This window comes from Corvus kubaryi, unplaced genomic scaffold, assembly GCF_017639235.1.
Source record: "Corvus kubaryi isolate FWS band 111438036 unplaced genomic scaffold, C.kubaryi_AGA036_p1.0 74, whole genome shotgun sequence".
NCBI lineage: Eukaryota > Metazoa > Chordata > Aves > Passeriformes > Corvidae > Corvus > Corvus kubaryi.
The window spans coordinates 10,065,069-10,090,494 of record NW_024582061.1 but is presented as its reverse complement, the minus strand read 5'-3'; the positions used below and the strand labels follow the sequence as shown (position 1 = coordinate 10,090,494).

General features: G+C 40.8%; 2 protein-coding genes and 1 long non-coding RNA gene across 14 annotated transcripts in view; 1 reads left to right on the top strand and 2 right to left on the bottom strand.

Moving 5' to 3' along the window:
- Positions 1 to 10,691, bottom strand: part of IPO8 (importin 8) — a 46,281-nt gene extending 35,590 nt beyond the window's left edge. For all 3 annotated transcript variants that reach the window (XM_042050583.1, XM_042050582.1, XM_042050584.1), the window contains exons 1-3: positions 10,608 to 10,691; positions 2,339 to 2,420; positions 84 to 240 (exon numbers count right to left, since the gene is read on the bottom strand). In XM_042050583.1, the coding sequence (XP_041906517.1) occupies positions 84 to 240; positions 2,339 to 2,420; positions 10,608 to 10,691 (323 nt within the window). The remainder of the gene's footprint in view (positions 1 to 83; positions 241 to 2,338; positions 2,421 to 10,607) is intronic.
- Positions 10,623 to 11,982, top strand: LOC121675288. The gene is made up of 2 exons (XR_006020029.1): positions 10,623 to 10,709; positions 11,136 to 11,982. It is a non-coding gene; the product is annotated as an uncharacterized LOC121675288 (long non-coding RNA).
- A 5,625-nt stretch (positions 11,983 to 17,607) lies between these two features.
- CAPRIN2 (caprin family member 2) overlaps positions 17,608 to 25,426 on the bottom strand; it is a 33,277-nt gene continuing 25,458 nt past the window's right edge. For 6 of the 10 annotated variants that reach the window (XM_042050958.1, XM_042050963.1, XM_042050962.1 and 3 more), the window contains 5 exons: positions 23,794 to 23,977; positions 22,025 to 22,210; positions 20,620 to 20,720; positions 19,791 to 19,857; positions 17,608 to 18,520 (listed from right to left, as the gene is read on the bottom strand). In XM_042050958.1, coding sequence (XP_041906892.1) covers positions 17,952 to 18,520; positions 19,791 to 19,857; positions 20,620 to 20,720; positions 22,025 to 22,210; positions 23,794 to 23,977 — 1,107 coding nt within the window. In that variant the 3' untranslated portion in view covers positions 17,608 to 17,951. The remainder of the gene's footprint in view (positions 18,521 to 19,790; positions 19,858 to 20,619; positions 20,721 to 22,024; positions 22,211 to 23,793; positions 23,978 to 25,426) is intronic. The other 4 variants (XM_042050959.1, XM_042050965.1, XM_042050960.1 and 1 more) reach the window with 2 other exon arrangements.

Sequence of the window (25,426 nt, the reverse complement as noted above, 5' to 3'; positions counted from 1 at the left end):
TCGAGATTCTCATGCTAACAACATCCACACTGCTAGGTCTGAAAACCTGAGCAATAGAAACATCTCTATGCAATGTAAGGTACCTCACTAAGTCAGGAGAACGAATTATTCCTTCCACAATGTTATCCCGAATCTGCTGACGATCATTTTCATGAATGTTAAATGGAAAAACTGCTTCTCCAAGAGGTGGCTCACGGTCTGGCCAGTACTGTGTCACCATGTTCTTCAGGTAAATGGCAGCTAAGTACAGACAGTGGGAAAGAATAGTTTAATTCTACACATTGCCCAGTGCTCAACATGTAGAACAGCTAAAAGCAGAACAAAGAGTTCAAAAGGCGCCTAAATCCACCACCTGAATTCTTAACAATTATGGGCACTGAGCACAGCTGAGTCAGAAAATCATTCTTCTCATGATTTCACACAAGATCAGGCTCAAGCGCCTGATCAGAACAGAACAGGATAGTATTTCCATCAGCATCTACTGAAGTACATTCTTTACTACAGCACTCGTCCATATGGACATAATATTCCATCATTCTAAACAAGCCAACAAAAATCTACTTATCTGTGTTTTCACTCATCCCTAAAACAGCTACTCAAGCTCAGTAAGTGAAGCTTTGGAAGGCTCATGTAAACAAATTGCTGCACACACAGATGGGACCCTCTGCTTGGGGAAATGCCCAGTATGAAACTGGCACGTGGCCTACCTTCTATTCAGACAGAAATGTTTGCTGTGAATTGCCTAAGCTTTATCTCACTACTAGGATTTCCCATAATCCCTTAGAATTGTTCCCTTCTGTCTCACATGAAAAAAACCCACGAAAAATAAAGTTAATCTTCAACAGAAAATAAAGCAGCATTTATGCATCAGTACTAAAATGCCTGAAGGCATTCTTCAGGAAACAAAGAAAATATGGTGTGAGGCATTATAGGAATGTTCCTAATAAACTCTTATGCCTGTACACTATTTTAGTTGATTACTAGCTAGGGTTTTAAAGTATATATAAGATATCCTTGGGTACAATTTTTTTTTTTTGTGATAACAAATTGCAAAGTATGAAAATATGTAGTTTGTTAAATATTTTATAGGCGCAAGAGGAAAAACAGCTCTTTGTCTATGACATGCCAGACTAGTCAGACAAGAAACAGGTCCTGAAAGACCAGCCCAAGACTTTAATCTACTTTGTCCATAGATCTTGTTGTTATACAAATTCTTGGCTTTTAAAAAATTCCCAGGGAAATCTGTTGGCTTACAAATATAACTTACACGTACTTTTCTATTTTACACCCCTATTCTGTAAAATAAATAAAATTACATTCTACGTAATTGTGGTTTTTTCCTGAATGATACTGAAATGAGAGATTAATTTATAAAAAATGACTTTATGGAGTTTAGATTAAGCCTCAAACTTTACTACAGAATGGACTAACAACACCATTCAAAGTTGGATTATCTTTGAAAAAATAAAGGCCAGCATGACAAACAGAGTATGTCAGCACACCCCAAAGCACTCAGGGGATTAATGGGATCTGTACCAAAAAAACCCAACAGTGCTTCTATGGGAAATGCTGTTCCATAGGATAAAAACAAAGCTGTGAAGAAAACAGTATTAATTAATTTATGGGAAAACCTGAACAGTCTCTGTATCTGACAAAAATATTATACACAAGTAGTTAAAATGGATTATGAGAATTTAGAATCTGATCTTCCACAAATGCATACCCCTGAAGTTGACTGCACCACTATACCTGAACTCACACACACAGCTGGGCAATCCTTCCAGACATGCTCAGACTGTAACTGTGTAACTTATCAGTGATGTGACCTTCCTTCATATCTACTTATTTAGGTAGTCCCCAAGATACTGATTAAATGTATGTGGCTACCCTTGATCTAGGGATTAAGGAGTTATTTCCATTTTTCAGAAATTTTCATTTTTCCAGGGAAAAGAGATTCAAATAGAGAAACATGTATCCAAATGTGATACACTTTTTAATATTTAAATTCACACTTGCCTTAGCATCATTACTTCTTCACCATCAGGAGACATAATACCTAAGGGTGCTCACTTTTGAGTGGAAATCATGCTTTTTTCATATCAGTATCACAGCAATCCAGTAGGGATCACTATACACACAGGGAAAGTCAAAGTAGGACTCTATCCTATACCCATGGTCTTATCTGACCCTCGTGAAGGAAAGACACAGCTAAGATAGATCCTTTTCATTTCCTTCTTCAGAACAAACCTGAACTGACTTACACTGCAACAGCTCAAGAGTCTGTTCAAACAACAGACTGACTTTCTACTGAAAGAAAATGGAACGAGGAATTTCTCACCTGCTTGACGCACTGGAAATTCAACTTGATCGGATACTATGATTTGCAGCAGACTTGGAGCAAAGTTGATGATCTTATAGGACTGAAAGACATAGACAGCACAGTAAGTCACTATGTTTAAAGAAGACCGCATCAGCTAATGCTGAATGGGAAATACAGACCAAGGACTTTGCACTCTCCTCATGATGTATGAAAGGTTTTAGCACTTGGGTTTACCCAGATCTGCAGAAATCGAAACGATTACTTATAAAAGCCAAGCACGTAACAGCACATGGGCAGAATAAGTAATGTGAAAAGGTTCTCAATTGGAGATCAGTGATTATGAATATTTAAATAATTCTAAGAATACATAGTGAAAAGCACTAGATATCTGTCTTTGAATTATTCATCTTAGCCCCATAAGTCAAATGGATATTGACATGCTTCATCAATACACGCCATTTATTTGCAAAATAGTTGTGGTAGAACAGCAACAGCAAAGAGATTTTTAAAAGCAATTTAAAATTGCTTTCAAGTGTAAACAGCATCTGCATTAGCCATATGCAACTATCTTTTAGCAAACTAGATGTATAGTGCATCTCAATAAAAACTGGGGAAACAGTAGGATAAACATTTTCAATTAAAATCAAGTGTAGGCAAATAACACTTAAAACCCACAGCCTTCATGGGAACTTTTCAAACACTGCATCAGCCATGCAGCTGAAGAATTTCAAAGAGAAAACAATGCTCAGTGAACTTCTGAGCAAAGCACACCAGATTTAAAAGATGTGACAATCTGATAGCATTATCCTGCTGCCATCCACCAGGGCTCCTCCAGCGAGGAATCGCTGACTCAGCGTGGTGCAGTTACTACTAAGCCTTGGCAGATCAGTACTGGCAGGTCAGATCTTTCATCCCTTGGATCCATGTTCTTTATGTTCAAAGAGAGAGGTTTCTTGGGGTTAGATGGCAGCAGGTTTCTGTATTTCACCTTTTATAGTATTTCTTCCCACTAGATTATGCCTGGCAGTTGTGTGGTTGTTTCCAGACTTGTGCTTTAAGCACAGGTATAGAATGTCCTCCCATAAACTCTGCCTCATTTGAAAGCTGTGAAATAAGAGATACTTTCTGCCCTTCATGTCCCCAGTTCCTTGATCTAACATTTTCATAACAAGGTAAAATTACATCGCTTTCATGATGCCTAAGTGTCCCAGCTGCATCGCGACACTATCCTTCGATAATTTTACCAAATCACTTAACTTTCTGGCCCTCATTTTATTCACTATAATGATAGTGTAATTCTAACCTACTCTGTGCTCAGAGACTCATTCAACGTTTATAGAGTAATCTGAGATAAAAGCAGTAGTGGCAAATCAAAAGCACACCCTCCTGCAATTTCCTTCTCTATAAACTTTAATTATCCCTAAGAAATGCTCCAAATAAAGTAGAAGCTGTAACATCCAGCACAGGAAGTCCATTTATCTAGAGACATGCTGAACTGGTTGAACCATACTGGATTCCAAAGAGCACCTTTTAATCCAGTATCCTGGAGGGCAAATCTTGCCCTTCAGTCACTACTGGACAACATTGGTGGATTCTGACAGGGCCACAGTCGACTGTGGCACCCTCCAGCACTCAACGCCCAAGTTACAGGGAGATAAGGAAACCATGAGAAATCCCAGCAGCACGGAAAACCAAAACCACGCATGAACTCTAACCACCCTTTCTGTTCTCAACAGTGTCTGTATACTGCTCTCAGACCCAATCTACAAAGCTTTTACTACTATAAACACACTGATTAAAAATGCAGCTTTGGGGGGTTGTTTTGGTGGTGGTGGTTTCCTGCTGCAATCCTACCAGTACCACATTTAGAGTGGACACGGTGCTAACAGTATTATTTCCCTTTCCCTGTCCAAACAGTTTTTTACTGGATCTACATTAAAATCACTGCTACTTCAGGAAGCTTTATGGGTACCACTTGTGCTGGTGTACAACTGCTTTCCCTGAAGTTTTGCCAGGATCTGTACAAATATGGTTGTTTGCCTCCGTGCCAGATCCACTCAGCAAGCACTCAGAGTGACAAAAGCCCCGTTACACAGACGGAAGGCACAGTGTCCCGAAGGGGGTCCCATAGCCACCGGCACAGCGCTACGTGCGTGTCCTTACACTTCACACACCACCACTCCTAGGGAGATCGCCAGGCCCATTAAATCCTTCTGTTCCCTATTATTGTCACGCCCATCATTCACATTTTTACATAGCTCTGTTTACTACTCGTTATCAGAAACAAGAACACTGTAGAGATGAACAGAGACTGTGAGCCCACGTTAGAAACAAGACACCCGATTCTGTTGTATTTGTGAAGCTCAAATTACATCCTGCTCACTTGTGCAGCAACAAACCCGGGTCAGGAAAACTACATGCTGTCTGCAGTTTTTAGAACAGAGGACTTTTTAAAAAGCTGCATGCAGCAACATTTTTCCTGTACCAGCACATTCTCGTTTGTTTAGTTATCATGCTAATTGTGATGTTGGGATGTGTCCTTTCCCTGTGCTGTTCCGGACATCAGCAAACAAAGCTGAACCTATCATACAAGCAGGTGCGGAGCAATTGTCAGGTGCATACTGTGACATGGAAATGGACATGGAAGAGACCTTGGAGCTGGATGAGTTCAACAAGACAGTTCTTTTAATCACTGCAGCTGCACCTTAACAAAAGGAGAGCAGGAATATTGTCAGTGCCACGGAAGGAACACAAAACTATCTGCTGATTTTGAAGAGCCGTGCCCAGGAGCCGCAGGGAGGCACCAGATGGCTGAAGAGACCTTCAGCACAACTCCCACAACACACCACGGTGCTTTGTGCACTTGGTGAATAATAACACTGCCTTGAACTCACATTGTTGGGATCTGGTAAAACTTTCTGTGAAAGTGTTGATCCATTGGGGCATGTGTTTATTTTGAAGGAGAAAGTGAAAGTTTTTGAAAAACAAACTTTCACTGAGTACTTACAAAGAGCAATTATTTTAAAGCTGTCTAAAACAGAGACTGTTCTTGCATGAATCACAGATCAGAGCATTTATGCTAAAAAAGAATCTCATTTAATTTCCACTGGGATTAAGAGGATGGTATACAGAAGTGTGCAAGGCTAGCAGCTATACTGGGAGAGGCACGCAGCATTGGGAAGACATACTTGGGTAAATTTACAGCAATGGAGAAGAGATGCAGGTCTATGACCCATGCATGTTGCTCCATCTGTGTCCACTGTCTTGGGATCTACACACTGCAGCTGCACAGCTTTTTGCACTCTGTTCCTTCAACTTTGGCCTGATGTATCCTTCCCTGCCTCAGCATCACAGCTCCAGGCTTCAAAGATCAGAGAACACATCTTTTTTTGCCTATTTTCCATTTGATTAGGTACAGAACATACGACAGCCAAGTGAGCTTCAGATGGGCCACTGAAAAACATCAAGATGAAGACCATCACTTGTAAAGAACTAGAATACAAGGAGAAGTAAGTAGGAAAAATATATTAAAATCTTCCCAAATGGATCCTACTGAAGCAAATACTTTTCACATCTAATGTTCAGATTTGGCTCCCGGGTTATCACACATTATACACTACTAAACCCATTTCATGAAGCATTATTCTTGCGTCTTGCTTGCTGTCGCATTTAAAGCCCACAACGAGCAACTGCTCCAGAACCACAATTGCCAATAACCTTCCCTCTGTACTGATGGCAACCACAATGCCCAAGTGCAGAATGCCACTGAAAGGTGCTTCTTCCCCCGCAAAACAACAGGACACTCTAGGACAATGGATATGGGAAATCTGGAAGCCCTCCTTCAGGTTCTGCAAGCCAAGATTATCCTTCTCCACCACGAGTAAACATCACTTTTTATTACCTCTGAATGCAAGTATGGCACATAAGAATTGCTGAAAAAACAAGGCACTGCACCTTCGTTTCCAAAAACAAACACACCGAAGAAATTTGTACCTTGAATTCATGAGCAAATAACTTTTTAAAAATATAATTTTAAGGCTTAAATACATTTGATCCAAATGCTCAGCAACCTGGTTTACCAAGTCTTACTTTATTTTCTGTGTACTGAAAATGTATACTTAGAAATTCCATTGGTACACTTAGTATTTCTGCAGTCATTAATAGCATTTTCACTCTTGTTTTTTTACACTGTCAGTCCAGACAGTTGTTAAAATAAACTAGAACTTCAAGAGACGCTTTTTTCTTTCCCTGCCTATATGCAAAGGTACTATGTGGGGAGGTGAAAACACACAGTGTTTTCACATAGAGGGAAAATAAGCTTGTGCAAGAACCCACCTGAATTTCTTTCCTCTGTGGGTTCTGCAGCCAAATTCATCCAGTATCAAAGAAACTTCACTTTCCACAGAATTTTTATTCATCCAAGTCAACTTCCTCATCAAATTGGTCTTTAATACCTGAGATTTCTCCCTCTAGGTATCGTGAGGTGCTCATTTGGCACTTACAGAGTGGCCTTAAGATCCCTGGCTACTATGGCAGCCAGCTCAACGAAGATGCGGAAAGATATGGAAGGAAGCCAAACTTTATTCTGGACTCTTCTGCTTTTGGGTAATCTTTTCACACTTCTTTCAGCACTGCTACTCAGTTTCTGTCAAAGCCAAATTATGTAACTCCTACTCAATATTTAAAAAAACCCAACTGTATTTCTGCAATTGAGTTCTTCTTTTCTCTTTTGCTACAGGCCAAAGGAATGTGTTACAGCACATTGAGCCACTGAAGATTAATGCATAAAAACTGTACGGAAATCCTATCTGAACTGGAATTAGAATGACTCTCTATGTTCAGTAATCAGATAGTATATTTCACAGCACTCCAAGAACTGGCACATGAAAGCAGTATATAGCCATAGTATAAATAAATAAATGAACCCAGCAAAAGTCCTTGAAGTCCATGAGACAGATGTAACAGAAGTAATAGCCTGGAACAGATACTGACAAACCATGCACTGAAACTGAGTATATTTCTTGGTAGGATAACTAACTGTTCTACTGAGTACAGTGTGAGTGATAAATATCTTCAAGTGCACGCTAATTATGTGACAGAGCTGAACTAAAAAAAGGCAGGGCAGGAGGGCAAAAGAGAAAGAGGGGGACGGAAAGATGTGTACACTTAGAAACCCAAGAGGCTAAAAGGGAAATGACAGCAATTACAGGACACAGACACTGACCTGGCAGGAAATTACTGCTCCAGTTTAGCAAGAATCAGATTTCAAATAAATCCCACACTTACAGTTGTGTTCAGATCACAGAGAGAAGTGAAGTTTGTTGATGATTTGAAAGTAGCAGCAACCAAGGAGAAAGACCAGAAAAATCCTACTAAGAACTGAATGATCTTTAGAACGCCACCAACAAAAATGGAGTGGGGTAAGAGGCCAAAGTACATGGTCAGGTACTCAAAGATAATAGAATTTCTCCTAAAAACATGAGGTTTCTGAGGGAAGAACAAGCATAGTATAAAAGACTAAAAGGACTTTGGTATATTGAGAGATAAGAACCATGTAGATGTTGGACGCAAAGAAGATAATTGAAGATTTAGTATTTAATGAGGTATTAGTGGCATGGAGCACGAGACTTTCTGGAACACTGCAAACACAAATGACCAGATTGAACAAGAAAGATTAATTCAGTGGGAAACCAGTGCAGAGAAGAGCTGTGCTCCTATTATTAGATTTCATAAATTCAGTTTTATGATATGGCAAAGGAAATATAGCCTGCTGAGGCTAGAAAAACAGGCCTCTAGGGGATCAGCCTTTGACAAATCTGTTCAGAGAGGGTACCAAGAAACCTGTTCTAGTTAAGAAGTAAGATTGGCACAAATGGATATAAATGGACCATAAACTAATTTTGACTGAAAACCAACACTTGTTTCTAGCTGCAAGAGGAAGAAGATTCACAAGCAGCCTTCCAATAGATATAAAAAGGGGAAAAAAAAAAAAAAAGGAATTCAGATTCCATTTCTGAATGCAGTTAGGTGATAATCCAGAAAGCAGACAGCAAATTCATTGATTTGGGTGTATCTTCACACAGCTGCAGGAACATACAGAGGAGAAAGAAGCATTTTCAAACACGCTGGCTCTTCTTACAGGTAGAAAAACTTTCATTCACGTAAACTCCACTCCCCACTCTCTACATTGTAAGCAAACTATGGCGTCAGGACTATCATGACACTGCTCTAAAGGACTCTGTACTGGTATAGCACTGAGGTGCCTACAAAGAGGCACTGTCTTGGTGCACTAGTAGGATTTGCAGTGTCTGGGAAGCTCATGGCAACACCTGGATACCAAGCTGAATGCCAGTGCACACTGTAGATGAGCTAACACAGCCAAGTTTTACCTCAGCACCCCTGAGCCTGTCTCAAGAGCAGCATCCCTGTAACTATGACACAGAATAAAGGTGACCCTCGTTCTGTTTGGCCATGGGCTACATCACCACTTTGGGTACTTATTGCCAGAGAGTTTTCTGTTTGCTAGAACAAGATAAATGCTAGAACAGCACCTGGATTTCAGCACTTGCAGGAACACAGGGACATGTCAACACTACCATCAGATACCTGGGAGAGGAGTCTGACATGTTGCTTTGAAGCCTTGCTTCAAAAGCACCTAAAAGCTTCAAGATGTCAAAGTCCCACGTTAAGCAACATCGCTCAGGAGCACTTTTGTTCCTCTTATCCAAAGAGTCATGTCAAACCCAGCACTGCATCAGCACATTATGTCAGTCAGATACATCATGCTTCACCTAGTAACAGGAAGCCTACACAAAAATAGCTATGTCTTGATTTCAGGATTCAGTCTTCATAATAGTTACAAAAAAGAAGACATGTGAAGTATTTTAAAAGAAAAATCTGCATCTCAACCTGTTCTCAATAAGTCTACTTGCACTCTTGAATCTAAAACCTGTGTCTTTCATGAGAATTGCACTATCCATCGCTTAAACTTAGAACTTTTTACAGCTCTCAATCTTAAAATGCTTTCAAGACTTTTCCTGACCTTCACAGTACTTACTGGTGATGACTGCATTAGGAGCAGGACCTAGGAGCCCAGAAGCTGCCTCTTTGCTCTGAACAGAACACTGTAGTAGCAGTACTCTGTATTGTTGTTTTGACCCCTGTGCAACAGGCTGCTGACAAATATTTCTCATTTCCCTCTCAGCCCTTAACAGTAGGGACAAAACCAGATACTGATGGATTTTTAAAGTAACTATGCCAAAAAGGGAAAAAAAGCCTTGCATCCTTATCTAAATATTCACAAGAGCATTCTCAATGTCCTGCACTTAATCCACTGATTTACTAAAGGAACTTACCAACTGCTAAAGCAAGGATTAGCTATATCTAATTCAGAAGGAGTTTTAAGTTGCCTAAATATAAAACTAAGCTGGAGGAGCAATCATAATTCCTGACAGCCAATTCTTATTTTTTTCTTATTAGTCCGTTTTGCTAACACACCAACACAACCAAAAAATCCCGAGTCCTCAAAGAGAATTGATCAAATATTCTATCAAAGCATGGAAAGCAAAGCTTTACTAGTGCTGTGCAAAAGAACTTTCTCTTTTCTCGAACGTTCAAAGCCTGGGGTCACAGTTTCATTCAGTGCATTCTGCCGCTACTTTAGGAAAAGGTTTTTCCCCCAGTGGGTGACTGGACACTGGAACAGGCTCCCCGGGGAAGGAGTCACAGCACCAGCCTGACAGAGTTCAAGAAGTGTTTGGACAACGCTCTCAGACACACGGTGGGATTCTTGAGGATGGTGCTGGGCAGGGCCAGGAGTTGGACTCCATGATCCTGATGGGTCCCTTCCAACTCCATATTCTGTAATTCTGTGATTAACTGTAGGATGCCATGACATATACTGTCCATGGAATCTAAGGCGCCTTCCTCCAACTTTCACTTGCCGCGCTCCGGACGGGACAGAGCGCGCCCCGGAGTGTCACTGCCGCCTGCCCCCTGAGAGCGCCAGGGCGCGACCCGCGCAGCGCCACATCAATGTCATCCCTTCCCACACCGAGCGGCAGCGCCCCGGCCACGCCGAGGGCCGGGCTGCCGCACTCCGGAGCGCCTACCCGGGGGTCACAGCACGGCGCTCACCGCCGAGCGAGGGCAGCGACCCGCCCGTGCCCCGGCCCCCGCCGCGGGCGGGCGGTCCCGGCGCGGAGCAGGGAGCGCCCCCTCCCCTGCCGGCGGAGCCGGACGCCCCCGTGCCGCGCGTGGGGCAGGCCGCCCGCGGGTCCCCCCTCACCTGGTTGAGCTCGTTCTCGGCGGCGACGCGCAGCTTGGGGTCTATGGTGCCCTTCAGCGCCTGGATGATCCTGTTGGGATCCATCTTGGCCTTCCCCCTCCGGTAGGCAGCGCTTTCCCGGGGCGGCAGGACGCGGAGGAGCCACCGCTAGCGCCGCCGCCCCCCCGTGCCACAAGCGCGGGCCCGCGTCCCCCACCCCCCCCGGTCCCTCTCCACAGCCATTCACCGGTTTGCGACAGCTGGATATCGGGAAACGGGCGCTGCTTTACGGCCGCGGCGCCGCCTTCTGGCTTCGGGAAGGGGTAGGCGCGAGGTGGCCGCCATCTTGTTGTACGGATAGGAGTCCGCCGGGAGGGCTCGCAGCGGGTGCGGTTTGCAGGCCGCGGTACCACAGGGGCGGCCATGTTCCCGTACGGAGCGCTGGGCGTGGCTCCCGCCGCGCCCTGCATGGATTGTTTTTAAATTAGGATTTTAAAATCCCATTTTTATTTCTTAATGGTTTGCTCTATTTTTCTACGTACATTTTAGGCTTCCACGCCAGGCTTGGGTGTTCCGTATTTGTTACCCCGCGAGTCATTCGCACAAGAACACGGGGGCTGGATGAGGTGGCGAGGTCAGGTCCATGGAGGGGAACTGACATTGGTCACGGTTATCCAGGTGCCTCCGGGATGTGCCCTGCACAAGAACGACTGACAACATACAGGAAGACAGAAATTTGCTGCAAGGAGCTTACTAAAATGCACAGTTGGGTCACACGTCGTAATTCCTACTCTGCATCTGAGCAGGTTTCTGGATGATACTTGTCTTCATCACTATGTAGATTAGTAGAACCTGAAGAGGGTTTGCTTATCTTAATGCTGATTGTGTGTGAAAGGGCGTGGGAGAGGCTTACCCCTCATCTTATCAGGAATATACAAACACCACCTCTAACACTTCAAAACTCAAAACACTTGCCCCACCCTGATTCGCCACCTCTCGTCCATTATTTCCCCTCTTAAATCCTAGAACATGCAAGTGAACCAAAGATTTAAGCATCCGTGCAGCTGTAAGAAAGATGTCTGTCAAAGGTGTAATTCTCAGTAAACAGACCAGAAAAACCTCATGACTAACACGGTTTTGGTGAGCCAAATCCTTTGGTTACTTCTGCGGGTGATGTTTTACATAACATTTACAAACCAAAGACGTGATTAAGTGGTAGGAAGAACAGAAAGACTATTTGCTGCACTAAGGAGGAGTCAAACACAAGGGCAATTACAAGATCATCCCATTATATAGGTGCCTTAAGAATACAGTTGGACAATATGTCATTTGTTCATTGTAATTGCAGTATAAACCAGAACGTTAAAGCACCTGGCACTAGTGATTTAATAATAATTTGAAAATGTCCCTTAGTAACTTTGCCTCTAATTAAAAAGGAATCTAGCTGTCACAACAAATTGCACCTACCTGGCACTTGGAGATTGTGCGCTCTCTTGTGGTTTTCATCACCTTTTGAAGTGTTGCAGAACACCTGATCATTATCTTTCCTTTCTCCTGTAATGCAGCTCTACGGCATCTAGCAAGAAATTGTAGACACTTTCATTGACCTTTCCATTTCTTCTTAAAAGCAGATGAGAGTATGCTCAGTAACCATAAAATAAAAACAAAAACAGTGTTAGTGTAAAAAGTATATATTATTAACTATGGTAATTCTTTGTTGCTTTCCCATTTTGATTAAGGTAATAAATTGTCCAGGGGAAACTGCCCATTTAAAAAGTCTTGGATTCCATATCATAGTAAATCCAAATTGCTTTAAAGGATTTGTAGTGGTGTATCTCTACTCCCTTTTCCCAAATTCCATGTTATGGACAGTTTAAGAGCAGTTCTGTTTCATTCCATTTCTGTGTATTCATCCATGGTAGGTGAACTTAAAAGTTATTAAATTTATTCATTGAAGAACTTCTGTAGAGCTAATGATGTAAAACGTATCAATAAAGAACAAAATATACCTAAAGGGTATTATAACAGCTTTCTAAAATGTTTCTCAGAATTTTTTTGCACTTACAATGGTACTTTTAGTGTTGCAAGCATTGTAGTTTACCTGTGTGCTGGGTTTGCTGGATGCCTGACACTTTTTTCTGGACAACATGAACCTTCATAGATACCAGTGACTATGTTACTCTAAAAATAATTAATTGAAATATTTTTATGTGATTTCAAAAACTTCAGGATGAAAGTAACTACTTATAAGCAAGAACTAATATGCATTTTTGTTAGAGCAAAGATTCTGTTAATATTTGGGGTTTCATCTACTTAGAATGAATGGTTTCATCTACTTAGAATGAAAGGGTTTGGTTTCTTAAATCTGTTCTGCTACTCTGCAAATTAAGAATCTGAGGTAAAATTCAGAGATTTTTCTTGTTGGCTCTCTGACTGCTGGTGACAGAAGATCCAATGTGAAGGGACTAGTGAGATATTAAGAAACTAAAAGAAATGAAATCAAAGTTGCACCAGCATGCAAGTAAGGAAAAATAAAAGAATGACAGTACCAGGGAGATAAGGAAATAATACAAAGCAAAGATGTGAGGTTTTTTTAAAGCTTCAAAGCTTTCCAGGTGTGCTATAACAGTTTTGTAAAGTATTTAGAACAAACAATCTTATTTTAAAACTCAGCTGTGAAACCAAGGATTTTCAAAGTAACCAGTTTGACCTGAACAAAAATTAAACAGGTTCTTTACAAAGTTGCCATCAAGACAACTCTATTAAGTTCAAGAACTTCGGGAGGTGTAGAAAAACTTGAAAAGCCTCACATGTTGCAGGTTACTTGGAATAAGTCCTTTGACTTTTGGTGGCTTTGAAATGCAGTCTGGTGGGGTCTCAGCTGCCTGTAACACACTGCTGGCAGAGAACAACCCCTCTCTCATCATGCCAACCACGTCCCTTTAGGACAGCACCTGGTTGTAAGTTGTTAATAAGAGGCACTCCTGAAAAAGCATAAGAAAGCAAGCAGCGGTCCTCTGTGTGATGTGCTACAGGCTAACAGCAAACCACTGCTTTCAATGTAGTGCCTATTTCATTGTAGTAAACTAATGACAAAGGGATTGGATCTGTACTTAGCATAAAGCCTTCATTCCGTACCAACCACATCTCAAACCTTACTCTAGGGCCCAAAAACTGTATGAACTAATACTTTCCATAATACTTTCCAGCCAGATTAGTCTTCACAATATTATTTTTTCAAGTACAACGCTTCCAGGAAACATTCAATCCACAAATACTAATGTGTAAGTTTTTTAAATTCTTAATAGAATTGTTTATAGTTGGGAGAAAATTAAGTTGATCAGAGACTTGTGAACAAGTGTGTAACTAGGATTAATTCATTTTTACCTGGTTATGATACTGCATCTCTCCAATTATAATACACAACAGACTTTTCATATCCTTCACAAGACATGTATAGGTTTAATAAAGAACTAGCAAGGATGATCTGCAGCAGATAAATGTATTCCAGTCCTCCAGACACAAGCTCTTCATCAGAGCTAAAATTCTGAAGCCGTCCCCCCCACTGACTGTTTTGTTGGAGCAGCTGTAGATAACAAAGCAGTTAGGGAGGAAAAGGTGTCTAAACTGAACCAGCAGGACAGAGCAGTGACATTCTCTGCACCACCACTGCAGCCTGCAGGATGGAGGTTTCCTCAGCCACAGGAAGTCAGCCATGGCAGTGGTGGGAGATTATTCATTGTCTCCCCTCACTTCCATGACCTGGAAAAAACCCACAAAAGTCACAAGTCCATTAGAATTTTGAAAACTTTAAGAAACCCTTTGTCAGAGTTGAACCCCTCTAAGCTGGCAGCTCAGCCCCACACAGCCACTCACTCACTCCTTCCAACGGGACAGGGAAAAGAGTTGGAAAGACAAAAGTGAGAAAACCCACAGGTTCAGATAAAGGTAGTTTAACAGGTAAAGCAGAAACTCAAGCAAAGCCAAGCAAAGAATTCATTCACCACTTCCTATGGGCAGGCAGGTGCTCAGCCGTTTCCAGGAAAGCAGGGCTCCATCACATGTAACGGTGACTTAAGATCTCAGACACCATAACTCAAATGGTTATTTTATATATAGTACTTCTTCCCCCAGCTTGGATTGCTAAGCACAATGTCATCTGCTCTGGGGTATCTCTTGGGTTGGTTGGGATCAGCTGTCCTGGCTTTAACCCTTCCCAAATCCTTGTGCTCCCCCAGCCCACTCACTGGTGGGGCAGAGTGAGAGACCGAAAAGGCCTTGACTCTGTGCAAGGCCTGCTCAGCAATAACCAAAACATCCCTGAGTTATCAACACTGTTTATACAGTTTTATACAACCCCATACCAGTTACTCTGACTAGAATTAACTCTCTCCCAGCCAAACCATTACACCCCCCCATTTCAGGGTCCTTCTAGTATTTCGCTGGTGTCAAGAGAAGGAAACACAGAAATTTACTCACTCTAAATGCAAACATAGTGTTTCTTACCCTTAAAGTTTGTCTTCAGCAGGCTGCACGAGAGAAGTAAATCAGAGAGAATTTAGGTGGTATCCAATGTGCACAGCAGACAGCAACAGGAAATGTAGCAGAACTATGACACCCCTTTCTATGTTTTAATTAGACCTGATTATATTCCTCATATAGTTAAGGCATTTTTCCTAATGCAACAATCCAATCAACTTCATTTAACAATTACTGAGAAAAAAAGGAGTGTAAAGACAACTTACACTGTCAGACAGTATTTACATGAAAACTACACAGTGAAGTATTTCCAGGTTGTGAAACTCACCTGTTAAATGCTTTGCCCAGAAGCAGAATAAAAAACTAGATCAGTAGTCTGGACACACTGACTAGACTAAAACTGTGTCAGTAGAAAATGCACTGAAATATTCTGAAGTACTTTGGGAAGTTTTCAAAAACCATTATTAATCTAAAAGCATAATGAGATATCCCTACCTTAGTGTTTATCATCATGGAAAAATCATATGACATAACATTTTTAGGTAGTTTGGAGATCAGAGTAGCAATTTGCTATCAGTGGATTTTGGCCAGCTATGGCTATGGCAAAAAGGTGCTTTGCTTGGTCTTCTGCATTGTTTTTTTTAAACACACTCTTAGCATTTAAGGTTCAGTAACAGTCTTTTGAGTTGCTTCTAGTCTGAAAACTTCTTTAGGACAGTACCTGTTCAGTTGTACTTATATTCCTTTTTTTAACAGAGGTTACTAAAACCTGTGTTCACAAGGTGGCTAGAAACAGTGAAAACAAACAGCTCTAGCTAAAAAGGTACTATGTGAGAAACCCACAGGATTAAGTCACTCATATTTTTTAGTTATTCTAAGGGATGAGACTTCTCCAAGTTATGTGTTCTTTTCAATAAAAAAGAATAGGACAAAACCAGACATTTTATTTTAAAGTAGCTACTACTGAAAAGATTGTGATTCAGGCTGATAAAGCCTAAAAACCTTCACTTTCAAAAAAACCCCATCCACTACATGATTTACAGTCAAGGAATTGTATGATTAGATTTCATATTTCATCTTACCTGCACAACTCTGGCTGTAATTCCTTTTAGCTAGGAATTTAAAACCTCTTCTACAAGATACAGCTCTGAAATTGAAATGTTTACCTCCTATCTAGTTAAACTGCCACTTATTCTGTAGTGCATGTTCTAGAAATAAACCTCTTTGTTGGCTAAAGTCAGAACTACCATTTTAAAAATTACAAAATACAGGCTTAGTGTACAAGAGTTAAGGCTTGACATTTTTGTAGTGGTAAAAACTAGGTTCCCTAAAGCTTCTCCTACCTCAACTTCTCCTCTCAAAATTTGCCAAAGGAACTAAACCAAGACTTGAAGTATGATCACCCTCTAAAAATCTGTATGGAAAAAAAGCTGAGCTTGGAACAAATCAAGATCTTTATGCCAGTAACTTTATGAAGTCATGCCAGACTTGTTGTGGCATCTGCATGGTAGTAAGGGCAAACTGAAGTTGGAAGGTGTGAAACCACTTAACAAGAAACAGCAGCTTTATACTAGGCTTGAAGTTTATTCAGTTTAGGTTTTTACTTTTATTTAAAAAAGCAGATAGCTCAGCTGCTTTCACTTTGCATAGTTCTGCTTCAGCCTTAGATATACCAGTCAGGCTTGTGCACCAGCTAATTTAGTACACTCAGATAAGTGCTTTATACGGCTAAAACAATCTACTGAAGCTTTTGAAATGAGAGAGCCAGTGACCTACCTTCTTACTAGTTCATATTACCATTTTAAACATTGAAACTATTTATAGTATTTGACACTGCAGCTTCAACAAGGACATACATCATGGCTGTTCAGTTCTCAGGCCACAAGAGTACTGAAGGCTGGTCAAACAGCCCAAGAGCTGTAAGAAAGGGATTTCAGAAATGCTTCCTAGCATTTGTATTCAGGTTTGATTTAAAATGCAAGCACCAGGCTTCAACAACAAATACCAAGTTCCTCAGCAGTTCTCTGAAATGAGGAAAGAGCCTGTATAAAAATCTGATTCAGGTCTCATGCAGGGGGAAGCCATACACATTTATGCTTCATAAAGTTGAATTTTAACTTTAAAATATATTGCAGCTGAATAACAGTGTAAGCCAGCCCCTTCTGTGACTGTTCTCAGGTTTAAGAATTTCAACCACATCGCTACTGAAGGACTGAGACTATGACCATGCTAGATTTTGACAGGGTATGTATTTAAAATAAGTAGTCCTAATGAAGTATGTAGCATTGCACTTGTAATTTCTTGACCTTTCAGTTGAAAAGAAAGAAGGTAACTAAATCCTGAATTCATTTTGATCAAGGTAACACTCTTGAGAATGGCATTAAGCAAGAACAAAACCAAATAATCCCAGTTAAATACAAATTACCCTAAATTATTGAAACTTTGACACCAGTTCTGTGTAATAGTCATGTACAGACCAAATCAGGAAAAAGGTCAGTGATATGTCTTAAAATTAAAACCACGGGCAAAATTAATACTAAAATGCATATTAACTTGTTTTATTGAGGCACAACAAGGCATTGTGAATAGCCCATACTTGAGGCAATCAATAGTGTAGTAAGCTGGACATTAATACAGTTTAGGGTAAGTGCAAACAATATACATTCACAGCTTTATTAGCAAGGCTACATCACAACTGATAAAGTGCCAAATTAGTGCTGATTCAGTACCCCAACTCCATGATTTCACCTTGCAAAACAGGACCACCATTTCCCCCCAATAATGGAACCACATATCCTCTATAAAGTCAGTAGTAAGTGCAAAGCTAGTCCCACCCCCCTCACCAAGGTGTTTGGAGCAGCTCTTTTGTAAACATCGCACTGGATTTTAGTCCTGATAAAGGAGGTATCCCGAAAAGGTGGAGTATTTCCAGCTACTTCCATAGATGGCTCCCCGATGCAGCCGTAGCCAGATCTGATCTCCCTGGAACAGCTGCAGGACTGCATGGTTGCTAGCTGTTTCATGGTCAGGAGCCCCATCATTTGCATAGGCTGACACAAGGACCTCTTCGTTCTTCATGAGATTCACATACAGTGGGACATTGACAGCCAGTTTCAGCATGTGGAAGATGAAGACATAGGTACCATTCACGGGACAGTTGAACCTACCAAGCTGGATATCAAAAGTTTCTCCAAGGTTGTTGAGCAACAGGTCAAATGCAATGGGCTGGTCTAGAGTTCCAGGGGCCAGGTTGGATGTTCGAGCGGCAGAGAAGGCAACCCTCATCTGCTGTGGGAGCGGGTAGACGTGCACTGGGAGTATGGTGGCAGCCTGGCTCGTCACTGGCATATCCACAGGGGTGATGCTGCGGGAGTCTCCCTGCCCAGAGTCCCCACTGTTAAAGGTCTCATTGTCTCGTTCTGGGCTGCTCACCTGAGAGGAGTCACTCCACCCTGCTGTTAAGAACCATTAGCAGCTGTAAGTATTAAAACCCTTAAGCCTGCAGGCATAATCTCAAGCAGCAAGTACACAGGCTTTGCAGCAGATTGATCTTTCAGCCACAGCAAGTTGTCAAAGGACCCCAGTGAGAACAGAACTGTGAAGTGGGCTTACATTCATCACACTTGCATTGAGCAGGATGGGACATAACTGAGCAATGAACAATTACTTCTTATACTTCTAAGTAAGAGAGGGCAGTAGGTTGCAATCGTTTTAGCTTTAGTATGTCACATGTGTCATCTTAAAAAGCATATGCTAACTTCTGAGGGGAAATAAAATGGAATTGCTGAAAAATACTGACAAAGTGAGAGCCACAGCACCTTCAAGATCTGAATTTTCACTTCATGTTACTCACTGTAGTTGCATTTCTAGTAGACCTTACCAATTTATGATGCTAGAATATTTAAAGTCTGACAAACTAGAGTTGCTTTTAAGTTCTCTGCACCTCACTCCCCAAATTAAAGCTGTTAATCTTTTCAAATACTCAAGTTAAAAGGGTCTATGATGAAAAAATTAATAAATCTGAGAAATTTAGAGCAGTCACACTCAAGTTGCAAACCATTGTTATTTCCACTGGGAAACAACACCTTAAAACAAACTATAAAATAAGTGAAGTTGCTGTGAGATCTTGATGCTAATGAGTACTTCTTTCAGCTATTAATTCACCATGATCTCATATTTAGTTCTCTTCTGAGGTATATTCTATGAATCATCCCTCAAACTAGGATATGACCTGCTTTACCCTAAAACAGCTTCCACAGTATGCCGTAATTTCCCTTCAGTCTCTAAAATAGTGATCTACAGCTACTCTTCATCTCACTTCTCATCTGTAGCACTGGAAGTCCCTCTTTTTCCAGCACACAGAATAGGAATAAATCATCTTGTTTCCAGCTCTTCAAAACACATGCTATTCATGCTTGGACTCCAACTAGAACACAGGGAACTGCCCTGAGTGCATTTTCCTAGTCAGGTTATTTGTGACATTCAGTAAGGTACCATTGTGTCAGAACTTGGTCATGAAGACTCCAGACTAAGAAGAGTAAAATTAAATCTTCTTGCTGTGCAATTCTGTGTAAGAACCGCACTCAAGCCTCCACCTAAGCTTGGTTAACTTACACCAAGCTCAATCTGTTAGGTGAGTGATGGTATTCTGCTTTTCACACTGTTCCCAGTAACACCCCAGCTGCAATGCCCAAGCACATACTGGACCACTGATGTCAGCCTTACCTCTTGAATTTGCTCGAGGACCGCTGCTTATCCCACCTCGTTTATAGCACTGCTGGTAATTAACATCCTTAAAGAGAAGTGTTAGGAAGATGGCTATAAGCAAATCTGAACTCAAGTGAGGCAAATACACTTTTTTTGCTCAATTTATTCAAATCTCTAGCATAGACAGTGACAGAGCTCAGAAACAAGATGCAGATAAACAGCTTTACTTATGGAAAATTTACTTTTATAGTAGCTTGTATGAAGTTAAAGATCTACTTTGATGCCTGTTGTAGCAAGTTAGCTTCTGAACTATGGACTCAGTTGAGGTTATGAGCACTACCCTTAAATCTCATGTCTGTTCAAAGTCCATGAGCCTGCACAGAAGACACTGACAGACCCTCCTCACACCAGGAACCCACCAGGAACCTTTGTCTTCCTACTTTTTGTTTTTGGGGGCGGGGGCCGGGCCGGGGGGCACATGTTTTTTGGCCTAACCACATTCTCAGCCAGTCCATTTAGGTGTTCATTATTTTACATTACAGAGGCATTTTAGTGAACCAACTTTTAAAATAATAGACTAGACTCATACAATATGTTATTTACCATCTGTTTGCATTTCAAAGATTCCTTTCAGACTAAAATCAACCTGCCATACGGCGATGTTACCTTTCTGAACTAACTTATTTCAGCTGCTGTCTACCATTCCACAAAAGGGTTTGTCTATGAAACAAAACTAACCTCTAGCTTGTAAGTAATAGTTCACCTGTTAAGATAATGAAAGGCTACCATGTTAGAAGATTTGGCTCCTGTACAGCAGAAGGCTACTGGAAATAAAGTCAATACTTACCCTCTGAGAATATGGCATTCCAGCATAATCTCTACCAGGAAATTGTAACTGGCCATAGTTGCCATTAGCTAATGAAGGTGAACCTCTGTAAGCATCAAAACCTGTTCAAATAGAGTTGATTATTCAGTATCATTCATTGTTTGATTTGCATTACAAGTCCAGAATATAACTATAACTCTTTTTTTGGCAATTATGTACATTAAGTTATGCAGTAACACAGCTATTCTTAAATTTGGAATTGAATAGGGGCCTTGCTACTCCTATAACAAATGCATTTCATTAGCTACTCATAACTTACACACTGGCTATCTCAAAATTGCATGTTTAAAAATATTAATATCAGACCCTATCCATTGCCTGTGATACTAATGGGACATCCCAGAACAGCTGAAAAGCTTCCTAACTCCAGAAAAGGGATTTAAGGTAGAATTAAGAAACATTTTCTTTTGCTGTTACATACACTGAGCTATTACTGTTATACATTTAGGTGTTACTATAATTTTTGCCTTTTTAGCTATTAGCTTACTAACTTAAGCTATAATTTAACTACCAAAGCAGAGCTGCAAGCAATTCCATACCAGACACCACCAAACCCCGGATGGCTGTTAAGTCACAACTATAAAACTCATCATCTGGTACATGTTCCTACAAGGTACTGAGCGGGCTCAGCCCAACAACTGAAGCACCTATCACAGACTAAATGCCCTTCCACTTCAAAGGGGAATAGGCCACAACCTGCAGCTGGTAGCTACCAACAACCTTAATTTAGTAACTGCTTAAAGTCAGCTGAAACTCTCTATAGTACTTCAGCTAGCAGCAAAAGAATAACTGGTCTGCAGAGACCAAATAAGCCTCCTCTTAAAAAGCTCTTCAGTTTGTAATTCATCTAGAAGGGCTCTTCACTATTGGGAACCTCTCCCCCATCTTGGTTTCTGCTGGTAATATTAAAGTGAGCAGTACTAAGCAAAAAATACCTTATTTTGGGCAAACACTGCAAGTGATATCTGAAAAGAAAGATGCCTGCCCAGTTTGTCAGCAAGATGCCAGGAGAAAGAATTAAGTGGGTAAAAAGTTCAGAACAGCAAGTGAAATTGCCAACAGAAAAGTCCATATGAGTAATCTAATAACCTGTTACTGAAAGTTCCTATCTTCATGTTTAGGGAAGCTATGAAATTGCTCTGCCATTTGGCTTGACATCTCAAGTACAGGGACCACAAATAAAAGTCAGAATGAACTTCCTTAAATTCTACAACAGAGGGCCCCGTTCTCTGCACATTGCCCTTACAGCCTTGTTTTGAGATGTTTCGTATATATAGAACATGAATTTAATACTGTGTTGTGTTAAATCACGTTCCAGTGGTAGTACATTAGATCTTTTTTAGGATGATAGCAAATACAGACGTACCTTTGTACCCACCAGGGGAGCGATACGAGTTAGCCAGCGACCTTCCACCTCTAGCAGATCCTCTGACAGACCCACGACTGTTGAGATAAGGCTGAGGGGGTCTGGGAATAACATTAGCCTGTGCTGGATAAAAGGCAAGGCTACCATTGCTAACAGGAACAGCTCCATCAGGTTGATAGTTCACTGCTTAAAAACAGAAGGCACACATGAATTCAAAGCTTTTTATAACTGCAGTAAGTTACCGTGCATAGAAGCAAGGGCAGCATTAGGACATTCAGAGACCAATTAAGCTGCTCTGAATATTCTGTTCTTCTGTCCCTTTATTACTTCATTTAAGTGATTGGATCCTTCCCTTTGTTTTGTAAAGTGTAATGCTTGTTAAAGTCTACTGTGGACAGCTCAGGCTCTCAGTGTAAGTCCCTAATGCATTCAACAAGAGTCAGTAGCATAGGTGAGAACAAGCTTGCCAGTGGCATGAAAAAACCCAATTTAGGTTAAAATCAAATAACATTTGATTAAGAATTTTCACTGATAAACTAGGTCACCTCAGTACTGACATCTGTTGAAACAGTGAGACAAACCACCACAGCTAGATAGCAATGATGGCTATGGAAAGCAGATATTTGGGTTCAGTCTCTTCAACAGGCATTCCTACCACATATTAGGCAGTTCAACTCCAAGCAAAATGTACTAAAGAATGCTTTTCACTCACAGGGGTGAGTGACTGGTTAGCTTTAAATACAAACCTTGCAACCATGAACGTACTTCACAAGACCATGCTTTATTTCAATCCAAAAAGCTTAAAATTGATCCAAAACAATAGTATAAACACTCTGCACATGAGGTCTGTGCAGAGTCACTGCACAAGGCTAATCAAAAAATTACAATTTTCTGTAAAAAAAGTACAGAATGCTTATCACCTGTAGTCTCAGAGATCAGAAAGAGCATTGAAGCTAAACATGCTTTCCTGACTGCTACTCTTACACTGCTCTTTTGAGTTCTTAATGTCTCATTCACTTCACACACTATCAGTCTGTTTCTAGCCTAAGACCTATGAAAACCACTCTGGCAGAAAAACAGCAGTTTTAAATGACCTTGAGCCATTTCATTAGATAGCGTTATGAATACAGATCCCTAGCTGTCACTTTCTTTCATCCTAAAACTTCAAGATATTTAGGGGCCAGTTTCATGTCAAATTTAGTGCCAGCTATACAAATCCACCTGGTGCACTACCTGAATGTCAAGTAGGTCAGGTTTGTGTTGAATGCAACAGCTCAAGACCACTTACTAGTTCGGTACTTCTCAGGTCAGATTGAAAACTTATCCCAGCTTTCTTACTTAGCATTCAGCAGCTCCCAGCACTGACAGCACTACTACCAGAGACCAGATTAATGATTTTAAATAAGAGTATTTCATCATTGCTGCTATTCTAAGCAAATGATTGTTTGACTGGCAAGTATCACCACATACTTGAATTTCTCACCTACTGGTGAGAAATTCAGGCATGTAAGTGACAACAGTCTGTTCATCTAATATAGAAACAAGTTTGAACCAGCCTTTCATCCTGCTAGCAGTTTTGAAATTAAGTTTACATACCATCAACTACATTAGAATTGATGTATGCCTAATGTTAGACATTTATGTAGCACCTGTTAAGAATTTCACTGGGTTAGAAGAACTCAACAGCACATGATAATGAATTTAAATAGTGATATAAACAGAACATACTTAAAGACTACTTGAAATACAGATCCAAGTGCAGTTCTCACCTGAAGACAGAGATTCTTGTGAAAGAGAGGTTTGTTCTGCAACATGAGAAGATTGCAACTGGCATTGAGGAGGAGTCTGTGTACTTGCTGTGGAGAAACTCTGGTTATATCCTGCTGAATATGAAGAATCCTCTTTAATTTCCTGGTCTTTACGTGGAGGCAGTGGTGCATTCACTTTAAATACCTACAACATATTTGAAAACGAGTGCTTAACACTACCAGCTAAAGTCTCTACCTATGCCACCACCCTGCTAGGCTGTGGTTTAAATCCATATGCTTTTTAACATCTCTAGAACACCAACTGTTTCTTAGAAATAATCAAGAACACCATACATCAACCCATCCTCTTCTCTCTCAGTAAACTCACAGAACACACTCCTGTTTATGTAGCTAGTACCCAAGGAACAGCTTGATTGACCATAGCTACTGTACTCTATCAGCAGAGCTACTGTACTCTTATCAGTAGAACGATTACCATACAACAAGCTATTTTCCTTCTATGGGAAATCCACTGTGAAATCCACTGACTACCTGTCCTACAGCTCAACCTGAAGCTGGGACAGCTTACATTGAGATGAGATATTCCCATTTAGGAACAACCTGGGTGTTTATATGTGTCTTGGAACCTGATGCAACACTGCTATCCACTCAGACACCATATTAGACATCATTTACCCCTTCAGTAAAGTCAACTTCATCTTTTCTACTCATTTAAAATTCCCCAAGAGTAAACACTTACCCTACATGAGCCTTGTCATTCAAATGTTATAGTCTGGGCAGTACAATTATGAGAAGATATTACTGTTAGTTAAATCTAATCAGCCAGACTCCAGTCACTTCAGTGACTGTATTACTTTATAGCCAATAACACAATCACCAGAAATAATGCTGTTAAAAGTATCAACTAGTATCAACATCAAATAGGCAAAGTCTATTTTGATTAAAAGGATCTAAATTTCACATAAAGAACTGTCAGCACTACTGGTACTGAGTCTACACATGTATCTGACCATTTTCCAAGACTATAAACTCTCTGAAGACAGACTTGGGCAAAAGGCACAGCTACACGATGCAAGAAACAGCTTCACAGCTTGACAATTCTTCCCATTTGCTGATGCCCTTTAATTAAAAAGCAAGAAACAAATACTTTTTCCAGGGTCATGAAACCCAGTATTGCCTCTAAGAGGCAGCATGGAAATGCCTCATGATATTGAAGTGTTGAGCATAAATTTTGAACCACTGTAAAAAAAACAGGCTTTGTTGGTTTTGGTGGTTTGTTTTGTTTGGTTGGTTTTTTTTAAATTTTGATCACTTCATCTGGTAAACAAAGTGATCCAAAGCTAATCCTTTTAGAAAAAGAAATTTGAGAATGCAGGGCAGTCAGGCTGTCAACACCCGCATGCTGAAGTATTTGTAGCAAGTGGTCTGCTTTTTCCTGCAGTGAGGGTTAGAGGTGGAATTCAAATCAAGGACTAGGGCTACAGGCCAAGTCTGCCTTTAAGCTTCCATAAGCACAAGAGCAGCAAGAGGATGTTTGAAAACCTGTAATCAGATACTTCCATTACTGTCACTGTGATACCACTATTTGGCAAGGAATTATCCTGGCTATCTACTCAAGTGCAATGGCTATGTT